This window comes from Chiloscyllium plagiosum, unplaced genomic scaffold (genome assembly GCF_037043375.1).
Source record: "Chiloscyllium plagiosum isolate Xiang-an unplaced genomic scaffold, Cpla_swu_hap1 HiC_scaffold_45, whole genome shotgun sequence".
NCBI classification, from domain to species: Eukaryota; Metazoa; Chordata; class Chondrichthyes; order Orectolobiformes; family Hemiscylliidae; genus Chiloscyllium; species Chiloscyllium plagiosum.
The window spans coordinates 61894628-61913393 of record NW_028270183.1 but is presented as its reverse complement, the minus strand read 5'-3'; the positions used below and the strand labels follow the sequence as shown (position 1 = coordinate 61913393).

At 40.5% G+C, this 18766-nt stretch overlaps 1 protein-coding gene across 1 annotated transcript; it reads left to right on the top strand.

The window, feature by feature from the left end:
• The first annotated feature begins 3645 nt into the window (after positions 1–3645).
• LOC148136695 (immunoglobulin gamma-1 heavy chain-like) lies at positions 3646–18299 on the top strand. The gene is made up of 5 exons (XM_087983230.1): positions 3646–3694; positions 3823–4116; positions 4564–4626; positions 14789–15094; positions 18198–18299. Exons 1-5 carry the CDS (start codon positions 3646–3648, stop codon positions 18248–18250), a joined length of 765 nt encoding a protein of 254 aa, XP_087839356.1. The 3' UTR covers positions 18251–18299.
• Positions 18300–18766: the final 467 nt, after the last annotated feature.

Below are 18766 nucleotides of genomic sequence, written 5' to 3'. Positions count from 1 at the left end.
TATACCTACTGTTTGTACAGGCGTATCTAGCATAATTCGCTCCCCTCGCAGCATCTTATCTATTCGTCTGTAATATCTACCATTGTTTTGCAGTCACGTTTCATTCTTGCATACAATTTTAGCTAATACAAAACAATTATGTTGGGCCGAAGGGCCTGTTTCCACACTGTAAAGTAATCTAATCTAATCTAATTATGTATTTCCTCCATGTAGTTTCCATTCTTGTTGACTCAGCTCTTGGCTGAAACAATTACACACTGGTGTGAGTTCATTTACTTTGTATAAGTAATTATAATTGCAGAAATAACACTACTTTACCTATATCCCACACACTGTTCCCTGATATCTGGTTGCATTTGTGAGCAACAGATGAACCTGCGAACCACATTCAGGATGGTACTGCAGGTATTTCGGCAGATACTGTGTACACGGAATTCTCCCATAAATCAGCAATGGCATGAACATGTATTTTTTATGGTGTTTGAAGCCAAATAAAATTGAACAATATGGTGGGGCAAGTTCCTTTCATTTATTTGTACTAGTATCAAGGGACACTGTCTATGGACCTGGGGTGGCAGGAGGATCTTTAACAGCAGAATGTGAGGTGAAAACAGTTACCGTTGGAAATCCAGATAGACTGGAACTTGTTTCACTGGACGGTGAGAGCTCCGGGGGCGGGGGGGGGGGGGGGGGGGTGGAGGGGGTGTGTGGGGGTGGGGGGAGGGGGGCGTGGTGGGGGAGGTAACCTCTTATAAGTTTATAAAGCCATGAATGGAAAGGTGAATGGCTCTAATTTACATGATTCATACTGGAAATGTACGAAGTTTTCATTTAAAAAATATCACATATCAATAAACTCCACCTGACCCACTGGCTAGCGATGTGGAAATTAATGGTCTAATTAATGGTGCCAGACGATGCCTGGGACAACATCCCTTTATTCAACTAAAGTCAGTAATATACATTAACAATGTGAAAGACACAAACTGTACTTTTACCCAGATCAGCCAGTTTCATCTGCAGTCAGACACAACTTAAATTCAGACCATTACACAGAAGATAGACGAGCCCTCACAACACTGGAAATGATTTTGTTTGATAAAATAATTCATCGTAGACTTCCTCAGAGTAACTCATGTCAACAAACTTGTTTTTTTTTGTGTGTGTGTGTGTGGAGAAACACACGGAATGTTACTTTATTACGATTGATGTGAACCATTTGCATTTCAGAAGTTATTTGAAAACGTCCATCGCATTAGATACGCGAATAAATTTTACAAATCATTGATCAAAGGGAACAATGTTTTTTGGACTCAAGGAAGATCCACAGTGATATTTTGTAAATGTTTGGAGCTGGGATTATTTTCAATGTTTGACCCAGACATTCCCTATGGTGAGGGATTTCAACAATAGGGAACATGTTTTTACAATGAGAGGAGAAATTTTTTTAAAAAGATATCAGAGACAACCTTTTACACAGAGAATGGTTTGTGTGTGGGATGATCTGGTGGTGGATACTTACAATCTTTAGAAGACATTTGGATCAGTAAATGACTATCAAATGTTTGGAAGGATATGGGCCAAGTGTATACATGTGGGATTAGTTTAGTTTGGGATTATGACTGGCATGGACTGGTTGGACCGAAGGGTCTGTAACCATGCTGTATCACTCCATGACTCTATGACTATTTGTCAATTTTTCTCAATATTAAACAGTGCTCTAGTGATCCTTGAATGAGCTGTTGATGTTTAGCTTGTGTCTAAGACTCTGCGAATATTTCCTTCAATGAGAGGAGGGACTAGTTCTCCAAGTTACATAACTGAAAAATAAACTTTCCTCCAGCATTGTTGCTGAGTTGATTTGTTTCTGCGGAGGCAGTGGTTATGTTTTGCAGTTTGCTTTCCACCAACTGGTCAACAGTGAGACAAAATATCTTTGATCCACTGCAGAAACTCCACCTGCTTCCAGTAAATGAAACTGGGAACTCAAGGACCTTTTCTGTAGTCAGCTTAATTGCTGCCAACTATTGTATCTGGCCGATTAAAGGGAAAATGAATCAACTAAAGTAAACTCCTACGAAACATACTATAGTTTCCCATTTACTCACATTGGATACATTTCACTTGGCATTTCTTCTTTAAAAAGGAAAGTCAGTGAATACAGCATTCACTGTATGACTATCAGAAAACAGGACATTGAATGCAATGACGTTCTAGTTAGTTCAGCCTGTTTACTGAGTATCTTTAAAGCTCCTGAATATGAAGTTAATGGATTCAAAATCCCACATTGTAGTAACCTTTGTTATCATCTCAAAGTAAATTAACAAAATTGAACTGGTTCAAACTCACATCACTTGTTACACCATTCTCTGATTCAAGCATCTCATTAAAACTGAGTGAGCCCTTTATACATGGTTAACACTGGTGTAGTGTAACAGCGAATTTTTGCTGATTTTTATGAGTTAACTGCCCTGTCAGAGCGATTAGTGAGCAGAGAAATGTACTGTTTATAACCTACATTCGTGGTAATTATTACTGTAATACTCTCTAATTTAACCAAACATTCCTGATGTACCCAGACTGTTACATGCAATGGTTTAGACGTTGAGGATTAAAAAAAAACTAATGGACTGCCTTGTTCTAGTTCATTAGATGCTCTTTCAAAAGTTTACCTTGGTGTTATGTATCATTGCGGACTCACATTTTGTTTCTCAAGCGCACAGCTTTCCTCAACTATGCATTTTAGTGTCGGAGCCATTTGAAAAAAAAAGATGCAGGGAGAAACATTCTGCAATGTAAGGAGGTGCTTCTAATCTCCAGGTCCAAACTGTTATTGACATACACTCACATTCTGAACATAATCACTTTAGACATGCTCCACATTAGGTTGCCGAAACTGAATTTAGAAACGCAGATTAGAAATGGTATGTTGTTTTGTAATGTGAGAGAGACTTTGAGTGACAGCAAAAATAAAGTCACTCATTTTGTTGGCTAATAATATTATTGAAGTTCTTTTTAGCTTTTTCTGCTTGTGGTGGAATGTAGGGTGAAAGGGAGTTAACTTCTAATTGAATATTCTAAATATAATCACTTTGGACACGCTCTGTATTCAGTTGCCTAAATTGAATTTTGAAATGTTTCGTATGAATTACATGTTATTTTGGAGTGCGTCAGAGACTTGCAGTATCCAGGGAAGAAAAACTCAACTGTTTTATTAGCTAGTTATATGTTTGAACTTTAATTTTAGTTGTATCTGCTTGTGAATGAATGTAGAAATAAAGGGAGCTAACTTCCAGTTGAAATTTTTTTTTTAAACAAAATACATGCAACTATCATGTGAAACAGACCTGAAGCTACTCAAATCTACTTCCAAAGAAACTATTCAGCAAAACTAATATCCCAAGATGTGTATGTGTCCATGTTTAAGCAGAACCTCATGTAAAGACATGACCCCATGTGTTCGGGCTGTGCAAGCTGATACCAGGATCCAGTCTCAGCCTCCAGCAGGACACCAACAGGCGGAAGCTGTAAGCCTGCCCCTTCCGATGGCCATATAAATCCTGGGCACTGGACAGTAATTCAACACTCCTGGGTCGGCTCTGTTTAGAAAGATCTTGACAGAACCGTTTCCCACAAGTTATCAGAATGATTGTGTCGACAATTTTTCTCAGTTTGTTACTGACGTTCTTATCATGTGAGTGTTTTTTGTTCAAGTCTCTCTTTGTTTCTGTCTCAATGTTAATCTACCGCAGGAATGTAAAAGACTCAGCCATCATTTCACCAACATTAATGCTCATGGTTTATTTGTTTTCTTTTTTAAAGGTGTCCAGTCGGAGGTTGTTTTGACCCAGCCAGAGGCAGAGACTGGCCGTCCCGCAGGCAGCCTGAAACTGACCTGTAAAACCAGAGGGTTCAATCTTGGCAGCTACTACATGAGCTGGGTCCGACAGGTTCCCGGACAGGGTCAGGAGTGGCTGATTAGCTACTATACTTCATCCAGCAGTTACTATGCACCAGCGATTACGGGTCGATTTACTGCGTCCAAAGACACTTCAAACAACATTTTCGCGTTGGACATGGAGAACCTGAAGATCGAAGACACCGCCGTCTATTACTGTGCAGGAGACCACAGCGAGAGGAACCAGGGCTGGACCCATTCAAGAACAGCTTGAGGGAACATTTTGTCAATTCCATCATAAACTGACGGTCAGTACGAGTTTTAAATGCAATTATACCAACTGCAATCTGAAGCAGACCTCAGGCTGCCTCTTACAAAACTATCAAAGAGGAAATGTACCATTTAAACTAGCAAACTGGTGACACAATGGGACAATGTTTTGGGCATGTCATATGTACTGCTAACACTTCCATCAATTAAATGCTCGGACAAAATGTTAGTTTTAATATATCTGACAGCTCAGGAGATCACTGCTAATTGTTTTGTCAACTATGGCATTAATTCTAAACAAGATCAGTACGAAATGGCACTTTCAAATGAAAATTGAGACCTCCAGGAAAGAAGAGAGAATAAGTGTACTTGTCTCCATCATTGTGATACGACAGTGGGTAACTGGGGTTACCATCTTGGCTACTGGGGCCAAGGGCCCATGGTAACAGTGACTTCAGGTAAGACCCTTGAACTTTCTTAGTGACTTTTTAATAACTTTCTATTCATGTGACTAATTTCTGAATTAAATTAAACTCAGATTTTTTGCTGAGTTTGGTTTGGTTCGGATTGATTTTTGTTCAGACTAATAATAGACTTCAGTTAAGGCTCAGCAAATAGTTACAATGGTGATGATCGAGTCAGTTACTCGGTGTATCTCTTTTTTTGATCAGATGGGCATTCTGTGTGGCTGGGTTACTTGAAACATCTAATGTATCTTAATCAGTCAGCTATAAATAATGTTTAATGTCAGTGACATCCTGACTGTGAGTTTTATTATCAACAACAAACGCTAAGAATTCAAAGATGTTCGAGATATTACTAAACATGATTAAAATATGCTAAAATATCATTATTCACTTCTTGAATATATGTTCTTACCCTGATTATATTTTCTCGTGTATTTTGTTAATTTTGTTGATTGCAAGCAGGTTAGAAACTGTCATAAAATTTTCTTGCGGTGCTATATTGCATTCTGTTGATTAGATTCTGAGTTTGTTTTACTTGATTCTGTTGAATTGAGTTGATTGGATTTTGGCTTTGTTTTAGTTGATTCGGTTGAACTGTGTTGATTGGATTATGACTTTGTTTTTACTTGGTTTTGTTGAATTGTGTGGATTGGCTTTTGAAATTGTTTTATTTGATTCTGTTGAATTGAATTGTTTGGATTCTGATTATGTTTCATTCAAATCTGTTGTTTTGAGTTGATTGGATTCTGATTTTATTTTCATTGATTCTGTTGAATTGAGTTGATTGGATTCTTATTCAGTTTGTGAAATTGATCAGCGTTTTCATGCTTTCTGTAATTGGTGTTTTCTTTCTGGTGAGGAGATTGTCTCTCTGGATTACTTTTCATTACCAATATTTGTGAAGTTCTTTTGTTTTTCATGAATCATTTCTGCATTTGTTAAACTTATATGACACATTTTTCTCTGCTTGATTGAAAACATTACATCCATTTGTAACGGTCTGAAAAACAACTTAAGGCAGAAACCCGGAAGTGTGAGAAATGAAAAAAAAAAGTTTTTAATGCATTAACTTTTAACAAAAAACTCAGTTCTAATTGTAAACGAACTGAATTTTGTTTTGAGTAGCCTCATTCAAAATAAAATTTGGGACTAAAATCTGAAACTGCAGAATTGATCAGATTATGTAATTGAAACTAACTTAAAATTATAATGTGGTAATATTTGTCCATTCAATAATTTTGTTTTGACAATGAAGTGATTAATCAATATATGCCTTCAACCGCTCTACTTTGCGCTGCACAAGATTGTCACGATCAAGAAGGGTGTACAGGTTGGAAATACATTGAACTGTTGCCAGAAACGTTACAGCTTTAAATGTTAAGTCCCCTCACAAACCAGGCTGCTGTTATGACTTGTTATTTCTATTCAATTTAATCATTAGTTTGCTGGATTCTGAGCAGCTTTGTTAGACTTCAATCTGGGTTTGTTTTGTGAGGTTACATCATGTTCTTGGTTCTGTTGAAAATATTTGCAGAGCTAGTTCTGCTGCAGACACACCGTGTTGTGATCTGATGATCATTGACCTGTGCATGGGTAACATTAAATATGTTATATTTGGGAAACCGTTTTTGGTTTCTACATTGTTTTTGCAATGTTAATACGGTTTGTGACAGTGAACCGCTCCTGGTTCCTCATTCAATTCAATCAGCATGCGAGGTGAAATTTCATAAAGCCTATTATTAAGTGAAAGGCAAATCGCAAAGGTTTTAGAAATGAAGGGGAAACAGATACCTTCGGGCGCCATTTTTACTTAAGAGTAATAATTAAGGATTAATCTAATCCATGCTTAACAATCCAAATTCAGAACTCCACTATCTAGTTCAATCACAAGGTTTGTCTTTAAACAGTTTACGAGTCATAGAGAAATATAAATAGCATTTCAAAAGTCTAATGTTCTAATAGTTCTTGCTCTTGAGCAAAAATGCCATGACTGTGTTATAATTGATCAAGAAACACCTTTCAATTCCGCTGTACACTACATACATATTTTTCTGGCTGGAAAAGATCATTGGAAAAGACCATTTGGAAATTCTGCTCAATTCTATGAAGAACAGGTCAGTTTCACTGCTTTGATCAGTTTCACACGTAACTTGAGTTAATTCATTGTTATGTCCCTGATTAAACTGGATTTACAGGATAAAAATAAAACATTAACCGAATTATTTAATCTGCACAGTGCTTTAGGTGTTGCCAATCTGTGCATTTTAAATAAATAGTTACATTTTACAACAAAATACCAACTGAAGAGTCATTCTTTCGGAAACAACTGCCATAGTGAATTATGTGACCAAGGCCAAATTTCGAATTAATTAAAATAATCCACTCATGAACTCGCAGGGCAGCATGGTGTCTCAGTGGTTGGCACTGCTGCCTCATAGTGCCAGGGTCCTAAATTCGATCCCACCCTCGGGTGACTGCCTGTGTGGAGTTAGCACATTCTCCCTGTGTCTGCGTGGGTTTCCTTCGGGCACTCTGGTTTCCTCCCACAGTCCAAAAGATGTGCAGGTCAGGTGATCATGGCTGTCCTAAATTGCACACAGTGCTCAGGGATGTGTAGGTTAGAGTGCATTAGTCAGGGGTAAATATAAGTTGGGGGAATGGGTCTGGGTGGGCTACTTACTGTTCAGAGGGTCAGTGTGGAATTGTTGGGCCAAATGGCCTGTTTCCATACTGTAGGAACCCTACTCTTAAAACCATGGGAGTGCTTGCTGCAAACGCAGAGAATTCATTTTACATCGATGTGTTCAGACGGATGCAGAGTTCACAAATTTGGAGAAGACATGAACGAGAGGATAACAGAGCACATTGTTTATTCAGACACTGAAAATAGAGTAATATTTATTTTAATAAATATACTTGACCGATTTATTGCAATGTAGCGATCGGAAGGAATCTGCTCACATTAGTTAAGTGTGACAATCATTTAGATTAGGTTTCCTGCAGTATGTATCGGGTCATTTGGTCCAACAAGTCGATACCGACCCTCTGAAGAGTAACCCAGCCAGACCCATTCCCCTACCCTATATTTACCCCTGACTAATGCACCTAACACAATGGACGATATAGCATGACCAATTCACCTGACATGCACATCTTTGGATTGTGGGAGGAAACCCACACAGACACAGGGGAGATTGTGTACACTCCACACAGGCAGTCACCCGAGGCTGGAACCGAGCCTGGGTACCTGGATCTGTGAGGCAGCAGTGCCCACATTTACTTAGACATCTGGTAAAGCGGGCAACTCCAGACAGAAGCATATTTTCAATTCATACCTTTTTAAACATTTTCGTTCATTAAAAGCAGTTAACAAGAAAATGACCTTGCCCTAATACCTTCAACAGAAATGCTTTCCACACTGGAATGCAGTATTGACTGTATGCAGTGCATGCAAAATCTCCACAGTTCAAGGATCGTTTTCAGATTATGTAAAAATAATTTAGAGAATAATCCATTTCCTCCGGATCCGTGCTTTAATTGGCAATATTTCCCACCTCAATAATTTTGTTAAATGCAATGACTTATTAAGTTTATTAACCCAGTGGTTATTTATGTTCATTGTGAACACATTCTCATTCACATCAATCCACTGGTTAGTTCCTCTGATGAATGTTCATCACAGTGAATATATTTGACGTGAGGAGTTGAGCAATGTATCCTCATGGATTAAGTCTGTTGTGCAGTTTGTTTCAGTGCTATCTCCAACTAACTTGTCAACATCCTGACCATTTGTAAATTGTCCAGTTCGGATACCTGAATCTCAGACAGTTCAATTTCATCTCGCGCTTCAAAACCACTTTTATCTGCCAGAAATACAATATTCGATTAGGTGCCTCAGAATGGAGAGCCCTGATTAAGTTGTTCCAATCAGAACGAACGTTTCAGGAACAAAAGGCAGATAGCAAGAGTTTTGAAATTGGTTGTTAGCAACAAGAGATATTTGATTGAGCGAGGCAGAGGGAAATATGCTGCATATTTTCTTTGTGCCTGAGTTATGCAGGACATGTTTCGTGGCACAATGTAGAATCAGAATTCTTTTGCATCTTATTATTTGAAAACCTATTATCAGCTTTTAATGTCACTGGCAATGGTCATATTACACTTCAAAACATTTTAATCTTTTCCAAACTAAGTAGACCGTCTGGTGCAGCAACATTCACAGGGGAAAGAGGAAGGGAGTTCTAGGTTGGAATCCAGTGACAGTGAATTGATGGCAATGCAATTCCTAGATTTATTCCTCTGTAGTTCCCATAGAGTTTGAACAATTTGGAGCTGCTGTCAAAGCATTCTTCGATAAATGTTGAAATGTTACTTTCATTGTGCAAACATTCTGGAACTATCCCTGGTTGTTGGAAGGTGATAATAACTAACATGGTTTATGTATTGTCAAAACATGTGGGCTGTGTTCTCCGTGATAGTGTCAAGCTCATTGTGTTCAGGTCTGTTGTGATGTTGTATTAGAGTCCCTGATTCTGTGCCAGGTGGCCTGTGTTCACTTACAACCTGTTAGAGAGGTATGTAACACAATCTCTTATCAGGTTACTTCAGTGCAAGAAAGCAGATTGACATGTCTGGGTGGTTGTTGGAATTCCACTCACAGAGGCCAATGAAATCTATTCAATCGCTGTTCTGACTTGTGTCTCTTAGATATTAAACAGAATTTTGGTGGTTAGCAGCTTTTTCCAGATCAATATTTGTTCACAAGCTGTTGGGTATCGCTAGATGGGGTTAATGGAGTAAGTGCTCAAAGAAATCCCAGCTTTTGACTTGCTGTTCTAACAATATCATTTATAACTAATCCAGAATGAATCATTTTCGAAGCATATTTGATGAGATTATCTTTAGGCTGTTTTACTTTATATTAAACCAGTGCTGTAGCTGAATTTGATTGTTCAGTGCGGTGGGAGTTCCTCTGAATCCAACACTTGATGCAGATGGTGATAGCTTTTCAGTTGGTCTTCAATTGCTATCTGAGACCATCCAGTACCTCCTCCCTTTCCAAGAGGAGTCAAGCCAGCGTAATCACTGTTTATCTCAACAGGTGTGAGCTCTTGTGCCAAAAACATGAAAACAGTTTGGTGAAGGGGCGGGGTCTCTGGATGCGAAAGGTTAACCTTGCCTTCTCTCCACAGGAGCTGCTAGACCTGCTGAGTTTCTTCAGAAATTTCTGTCTTTATTTTGATTTTCTAGCATTTAAAGTTTGTTGTTTCATTGAAAAAAGTTGTGTTCGATGAAACACGTTCTTCAGAGAAAAGATGCATTTGAACAAATTGAGAATGTTCAGAGATATTAAATATCAGAGAATCATTGAATTGGAGCGCCCTGATCTAAAGTGTAGTTTCACAAGAAACTATTATGAAGTAACAACACACTCCAGAGTGCAGTGACTGCTGTAATTGGGTGGAAGTTATTTTGATCACTCAAGTAGAGAATGTTAATGATCCCGTTCCAAATAATCAGCAGAAGTTTTTTTTTTACATCATGTGTGAAACAATTAATTTGTTGAAATATTTTAATAAAATGTATTCACCGCCAGTGCTAGATTAATGAATGACACAATGATAGGAAGGTAGGAGCAAGAGGAGGGCACTCAGCCCCTCGAGCTCTTCCACCACTTACTTAGATCATGGTTCATCTGTGAGCTGAATCTACAGGTCTCCCTTTGGCTAAAACTCTTTAACACCTTTGATTAACAAGCAGAAAACTATCCCAGATTTACTGATTCGACTGCCCATAACAAAGGGAGACACCATTTCTGAAAGACATTCCTGTGAGTACTGTGACACAATGAGGCTGGAATTAATTGCTCATGAAAGTAAATTTTAAATCTCTGACAATTTCCAATTGAAAAATCCCAATCATCATATGTTATCAATTTAACACTATACTTCCCTGGAATAAAGCAATATAATGTGTGATTGCCTTGCTAAAAATGCGGGAAGCTTCATTCCTATTGTATGATTAAGAAATAGCTCTGTCCATTCAGTGAAAACACAGTCAAATCACACAAAAGGAAACCATGTCATCTTGTGTAGACACACAAGTGCCTCAAATAATTTTCAATTCTTCCAGTGGTTGTTTGAATCTCTGGACAGGTGTCGAAGTGTCAGACTTTTTATATCGCCTTGAGAAACTAGTTGTCATCAGTGTATTTGAATTGCTGAAGTTTGTGTGGTATTAGCACATTCACAGCGCTGTTAGGAAGTGAGTCCCATGGCTGTGATTGAGGAAGAGGAAACAGGCAGAGAAATAGTTGAGAGTCAAGTTGAAGTCTGATTTGGAGGAAAGCTTTCAGGAGAAGCATTTACAAGCATGTGCGCCCTTATCCTCAAGGATCACAATGTTGGAACATGCTTCCGAAGGGACATGTCAGCAAACTGGAAGCTGAAGAAGGCACCTCGGCCCCTCTAGAATGCTATTCCATTCATGGGATCATCATTAATCTTGCTGCTCACCAGTCTTCCCAACATTCGATAACATTGAACCTGATTGTTTAATGTTCAGCAAAAGAATCGTGAACCTGTGGAATTCTCCACCACAGAAATTGATTGAGGACAAAACATTAAATGATTTCAATAAGGAGATAGATTCCTTCAATCCTTAAAAAAGTGCTACGGATATGTGGGAGAAAGGGAAACAGGCTACAATATTGGTTGAAAGCCATGAAGACATTGAATGGGGCATGGTTTGTAAGTTTGCACGTAACACCAACATTGGTGGTATAATTGGCAGTGAAAGTCATCTAAACATACAATGAGATCTTGATCAGCTGGGCCAATGGGCTGAGGAGTGGCAGATGGAGTTTAATTTAATTGAATACGAAGTGTTGTTCTTTGAGAAGACAAATCAGGTCACAACTTAGAGTTAATGGTAGGGCATTGGATAGTGATGTAAAACACAGGGCCCTGAGATTCCAGACTCATAGAGTCTTAGAGTTAATGGTAAGGCGCTGGGTAGTGATGTTGAACACTGAAGACCCTGAGGGTTCAGACTCATAGATTCCTGAAAGCGTCGTCTCAAGTACCTAGTGTGTTGAAGGTGTTTGGCACATGTACCTTCATTGGTCAGAGCACTGAGTGCAGGAGTTAGGGCTTCATGTTGTAACTGTCCAAAACATTGGAATGAACTGCCAGAGGAAGTGGTAAATGCAGAGATAAGTTCAACATTTAGAAGACATTTGAACAGCTACAGGAACTGGATAGGTCTGGATGGATATGGGCCAAAGGCAGGCAAGTGGAATTACTTTAATTTGGGAACTCTGGTCAACATGGATGAGCTGGACCAAAGAAACTGTTTCTGTGCTGTATGACTTTATGATTCACTGACTTTATGGTGGAGTACGCTCAGAGTTGGAAGGTGGTGAGCAAGTGAGGGGCTAGATTGGGCATGTGGGAGAGTTTGGGCTGGTAGGCTGTGAGGTGTTGGCTGGCTGCTGGGTAAGCTTGCATGCACTCTGTCTGGCAAGGTGGCATCAAGGTAAATGGTAATGGTCACAGGATAATTTGTTCGAATTCTGCTTGGTAGGTGAGGGGTAGTTTGAGCTGAAATGCAGGAGGTCTGTCTTTGCCAGGTTGGTTTATGGAAAGGAGGGCAGGATGCCAGGCTGGTTAGTGTAGAGGTGGGCAGAGTGCCAGGATGTTTCGGGGGTGTAAGGTCACTTTAATGAAGTGACAGGTGGACGTGTTGTCAAAATGCAAAGCTCGGAGTCTGGCAAAATCGTCGGTGGTAAAGCACAGATGCGAAAGGAGCTAGGATGCAATGTGCACTGGTTGACTTGGATAAGATGAGAGGTCAGTGATCAAGGGCTGAGGTCATGTCTTGGGTAGTGGGCTTTTGTCTGAGGTTGTGAAAATGATGGTACCAGGTCCAGTCAGGGCCAGATTCACCATGGGCCAGGTGCAGGGCGGCAGGAGTGTAGATGAGTGAAAGGAATTGAGATCATATGTCCATCTGGAATATAGAATATAGAACATTACGGTGCAGTACAGGCCCTTCAGCCCTCAATGTTGCGCCTACTTGTGGAGCCAATCTGAAGCCTATCTATCTTACACTATTCCATTTTCATCCATTTGTTTAACCAATGACCTTTTAAATTCCCTTAAGGTTGGCGAGTGTACTATTGTTGCAGGCAATGTGTTCCATGGCCCTACTACTCTCTGAGTAAAGAAACAACCTCTGACATCTGTCATCTATGTCCTCTCCTGCTAGCCATCACTATTCAAGGAAACAGACTTCCACTGTCCACCCTCTGTTTATCTTTTATATCTCAATTAAGTCACTTCTCAACCTTCTTCAGTCAAACAAAAACAGCCTCAAGACCCTCATCCTTTCCTCATTAAACCTTCCTGCCATACCAAACAACATCCTGGTAAACCTCCTCTGAACTCTTCCAAATCTTCCACATTCTTTCTATCATGTGGTGACCAGAACAGTCCACAATACACCCAAGTGCGGCCACACCAGAGTTTTGTACAGCTGCTGCCTAACCTCGTGGTTCTGAAACTCAGTCCCTCTCTCGATGATAGCCAACACAAAGTATACCTTCTTAACAACTCTATCAAACTGGCTGGCAACTTTTAGGGATCTATGTACATGGACACCGAGATCTCTCTGCTCAGCTACACTACCAATATGGATTGCCTTGGATGTGTTTCGTGTGATAGGGGTTGTGTGTTCCGGGCATGAATGGGTGTATAGCAGGGTAGGGTTTGTCAATGTGAGTGGGAATTTAGGTCTCGACAGAGTAAGTGCAGTGGTTAGTCTGAAAGATGAGGTTTGGTGGTGAACTGCGTGTCAGTTTGATAGCTATTAAAGTTAAAGATCACTTCTTAATTTCTCAAATCATATTTACGTAAATACTCAGCTGGAACACTCCAAAGTCTCTGAACCTTAATGGTCCTCCATTTTTCAGAGGCCTCCAGAATTCAGATAATTGTAAATTAGATGTTTCAACTTCCAGCCAAATGGCATGAGTTCAGCCGTGACAGCCATCCTCCCCGTCCCAGTGCTCAGCTCCTGCCTGTGCTGCTGCTGCAGTGACCTTCCTCCCAGAGAGAATATTCTGCCTTGCATTGATAAGTGAGGAAGGCTCACTGGACCTGATTTCCAAGTATGGGGACGGCAAACACGAGGGGACACAACTTTAAAATGAGGGGAGATAGGTATAAGACAGATGTCAGAGGTAGTTTATTTACTCAGAGTAGGAAGGGTATGGAATGCTTTGCCTGCAACGGTAGTAGATTCGCCAAGTTTAAGTACATTTAAGTCGTCATTGGACAGGCATATGAACGTACATGGAATAGTGTAGGTGTGATGGGCTTCAGATTAGTATGACAGGGCAGCACACATCGAGGGCCGAAGGGCCTGCACTGCGCTGTACAGTTCTATGTTCTATGATTCACTCTGATTTCTCTCCGGGGGTACTACCAGCTGTTGGGTATTTCCAGCAGCACAGTACCTAGTGGGGCAGCACGCTGGTTCTGTGCTTAGTGCTGCTGTCTCACATGCTAGGGACTCGGGTTCCATTCCAGCCTCTGGTGACTGTCTGTGAGCGTTTCCTCCCACAGTCCAAAGATGTGCAAGCTTGGGGAATTGCAAATGTTGTGTTCAGTGATTGGGAGGTTAGGTGCATTAGTCAGGGTTAACTGTAGCATAATAGGGTAGGGGAATGGGTCTGGATGCGTTAATTTTCAGAGGGTGGGTGTGGACTTGTTGGGCCAAATGGCCTGTTAGCACACACTGTAGAATTTCGATGAACCTGCATTTCCTTGGTTTGTATTTTGTGAAACTTCTCTGCTCTTCACAGCAATCCAATGAAAGTGTCAGTTGGTGAGATCTTCAAACAGTTCCTGGGGTGGGATCAGGATGTTCTTCTTCCTAAATTATATGGCAATGGTCAAGATCGAGGGCATGTTTCTAAAGAGGGAACCAATGATCATGATCAGCAACTGGTAGGAACCAAAAACAAACTCCAGTTATGCTGTAGACTCAGCGGGAGCATACTGGCAAACGTTTTTAGCTGAGGATACATTTGAGTAACTGATAAGGTCAAATGAACAGAAACTAACATGCTCAATTGGTCATTCTATTGTAGAGACACCATCTCCCCCCACGCTTTATGGCCTGGTCTCCTCCTGTCAGGAACACAACACCGGTTCTGCAATCTTTGGTTGTTTGGCGATGGACTATTCCCCTGACGTCACGAAAGTAACCTGGAAGAAAGGTGGGGAGCTAATCACGACTGGATTGAAGACTTACCCATCAGTGAAAAACAAGAAGGGAACCTACACCCTGAGCAGCCAGTTAACCCTGCCCGAGTCAGCGGTAGGTTGCCCCAGCAAAATCTACTGTGAGGTTCAACACAGCGGGTCACACAAGAGCAAAGAAATGCCATGTCCAGGTACGTGTTGTGGGAACTGAGATAAACAGAGCATCTGGGATTAATATGAATAAGGCATTATTTATAACCGTTTTCACAGAATCACCTTATACAGCACAGGAAAAAAAGCCCTTTGATCCATCCAGTTCATGCCTGTCAATAACAGCCACCTAACTATTCCAGTCTCATGTGCCAGCACATGATCCATTGCCTTGTGTGACTTGCCTTTGCAAGGATGCATCTCAATACTTCATACTTATTATGAGGGGCTCAGTTTCTACATGACTTATAGGTGCTGAGCTCCAGGCTAACACCACCCTCTGTTTGATTTTGTTTTCCCCTGAGATCCACTTGGAACCTCCTGGCCTTACCTTCACCCTATGCCCCTGAGGCATTGTTCTCTCCATCAAGGGGAAAGGTTTCATTCAGTTTACCCTGTCTATGCCTAAAATAATTCTAGACATCATGATCATCTTCTCCCTAATTCTCCTCTGCTCCAAGGAAAACCCCTGTCTACCTAATCTAGTTTCATAACTAAAACCCTCCAACCCAGGCAAGATCCTGGCAAATCTCATCAATACTGCCTTCAGTGTAAACACATTCCTTCCATAACATGCACACAACGCTTCAGTATGGTCTAACCAGTGTTCTATTAAGTTCCAGTATCATCTCACCACTCTTCATTGTCAATGTCTAGGCTAATAAAAGCAAATATCCTCCCACTTTCTGAGCCTCTTTATCCAGACAACACAGTTCTGTAGGGGTTCGGTGGGTACATGCACCAAAGATCCTCAGGCCTTTCCAGGGTTCCACCATTCAAAACGTCATACTTCACAGATTCTTCTTCCGAATTACATCACCGTACAATAATCCAGAATAATTTCCATTTGCAACTTCTCTTCACAAAGAACCAATCCTTGTATATCCTCTTGCAATCTAAAGCCATTTTGCTCATGACTTACCAACATGACTGTTTTCATTTCATCTATGAATTTACTGGTTAATCCTGCTCAATTGGAGTCTCAATCATTGGTATGTAAGAGAAATAGCAAGGTAATCATCACCAATCCCTACAGAACACCAGGAGACATAGATTTCCAGTCACGCAGACACCCGATGACTATTATCCTCTGCTCGCACCACTCAGCCAGTTCTAGATCCAATCTGTCAAATTAACTCGGATCCCATTGGTTCTGATTATTGCTATCATCTGGACATCGAGTTGTCTCTCTGAAACCTACTATCAAATTGTTACACATGACTTCTCTCAATAAAACCGTGCTGAAAATTGTTGATTTATCTTCCAAATTAAGACTAATTTCACTTCTCAATAGTTTCCTACCACTGAGACTAGCTTGACAGATCTGTGTTTTCATTATTTATCCCTTCCTTCGTCCTGCATAACAGTGCAACGTTGGCTGATCTACACTCACTTGGCACAACTGCTGTGGCCAGACATGAATTCTAAATTATTGTCAGCGACCCAACTATTTCATCCTTTGCATCGCTCAACCGCTTGGTCTACTTTTCATCTGCCCTGGAAATATAAACACTTTTCATTCAGCAAGACAAAACAGAACATCACATCATGTGTCCTAATTTCTGAAAACTACATCACAACACCCCTCCATGATTTCTGTCCCCACATTGTCCGTCTTACTAGTGAACACTGACACAACACATTCGTTTCGACCACAACCTAATCCTCCGGCTCCACTCCAATAATAACATTAATGAGCATTACTGTTTCCCGAATAATTCTTTTATTATGAATAGGCCTGTAACTTTTAAATATATTTTCCTTTATTTTGACTGCCATTATTTTCTCATGGTCCCTTTTGCTCTTCTAATTCCGTTGTCTTTCAAACTCCCCCTTGCACGTTCTGTACTCCATACTAGTTTCTATTGTTTTGAGATTTCAGTATAGACCGGAAGCCTCCCTTTTTTCTCTTTATCTCACCCTCTGTCCCCTTTGCTGTCCAGAGCCCGCTGCATTCTTGGTCCCACGCAGTGGCTTCCTGGCAAATGTCCTCGCTGTGATTTTCCTATCTCTTTCTTAAATGTGTCACACTGCTCTGACTCGGATTTACCAATAAGTGTCAGCTTCCAGTCCACTCTGGTCAAGTCATTACCTGATCTTACTAAAATTGTCCTCCCCTTTTCAGAACTTTGGGCCAATTTCTATTCCTTTGCAGTACAATCTGAAATCCAACTGATTTACGATCAATGTCTGCAAAGTGCTCTACCATTGATGTTTTACCCACAGGGTCGACTTCATTCCCTAAAGTTAAGTTCAGGTTCACCCCTCTCTTGCAAGGTCTGGATTAAAATTCTCTGTATTAAACACATACTTTGTTAAAGTATTCTCCTGGGGGCATTTTCAGAATTGTGCTCCCTCTGAATATTTGACAAAATGAATATCCAAGCCTAGGCTGAGGAAGTTAAAAACCTCTTTTCTTATTCCCCTATTTAATTTACATTTCTCTGAAATTTGCCCATGTATTTGCACTTGGTCCTTTGGACCTATAGTAAGGCCTATCGTGCTCTCCCAGTAGTTATTTTTGCTGTATTTTGGTTTTGAAGTACTGTCCATTTGCCTTTGTTCGAGGAGTTATCCATGGTTTCATTTCTCTTTACAGCGTAAAATACTCTTGCCAGAATTGCGACAGAAGCAGCATTCTGTACCGCACACCCCCGCCCCCATCCTTTTCCATCTTTCCCTATCTCGCCTGAAGGCAATAATCCTGGAATATTGAATAGCCACTCCCGCCCCGCTCTCAATATGTCTCCGTGATAGCAACCGCATCATTTCCTCATTTATGCCGGTAATTCATCTGCTTTGTTCATCAGACTCTGTCATTAAAACGAATACCATCCAACGTTGCATCTCCCTTCTGATTTAACCGGCCTATAGTTTCTATGCCTCCTTGACTCCCTTGCTGTGTCTTATAATTTTAGCCTTTCACATTGTCCTGCTGATCTTTCTGTGTGGATCCCAGCTTCTCCAGCACTCTGCACAATTATGATTCTTGTATCCATTAACCACAAGAAACCTTGCTATATGAGGACTGATTGTATTTGTTCTGAAATTCGTCAGATAATTTATGCGATGTATTTCCGAAAGATCTAGGTATTCTCCAACCAACTCTTCTCCTAACTGTGAGCTCCAGTGAATAAATCGCAAGCAGTAAGTTTACAACCGTCGTCTGTTCAATCATCGATTTCCATCCGAAGTCAATCTCCGTGATTTGGTTGAAAAATGGCCGACGCTTGGATTCTGGCTTCTTCACATCTCCCGTGTGTGAGGCGAACGGGAACTTCTCGGTGATGAGTCCCTGATGGTGAATGGTTCAACAGCGCAGTCTATACCTGCCAGGTCACTCATGGAGAGAACATTTAAAATAAAAACATCACCGCACTCCAGGGTAAGAGACACACACTGAGAGAGCTACAAATCATTCAGAACTCTGATGTGAATCAAACACACTAATTTATCAGGCGTAGTAAACAGCACGGTACAGCTTCTCATTTCCCAACATGCCACGTATCTCATATTAGTTTGAGTATTACATTTGCATTGCTCATATTTCAGCATTTTGGCAAGTCAGAAAAGCATGTTTCCTCTCTGTTGAAGAAAGATACATAAACAGTGAGCTTTGCTAAATAGTTTGTTGCCTCACCATGCTGGGAGTG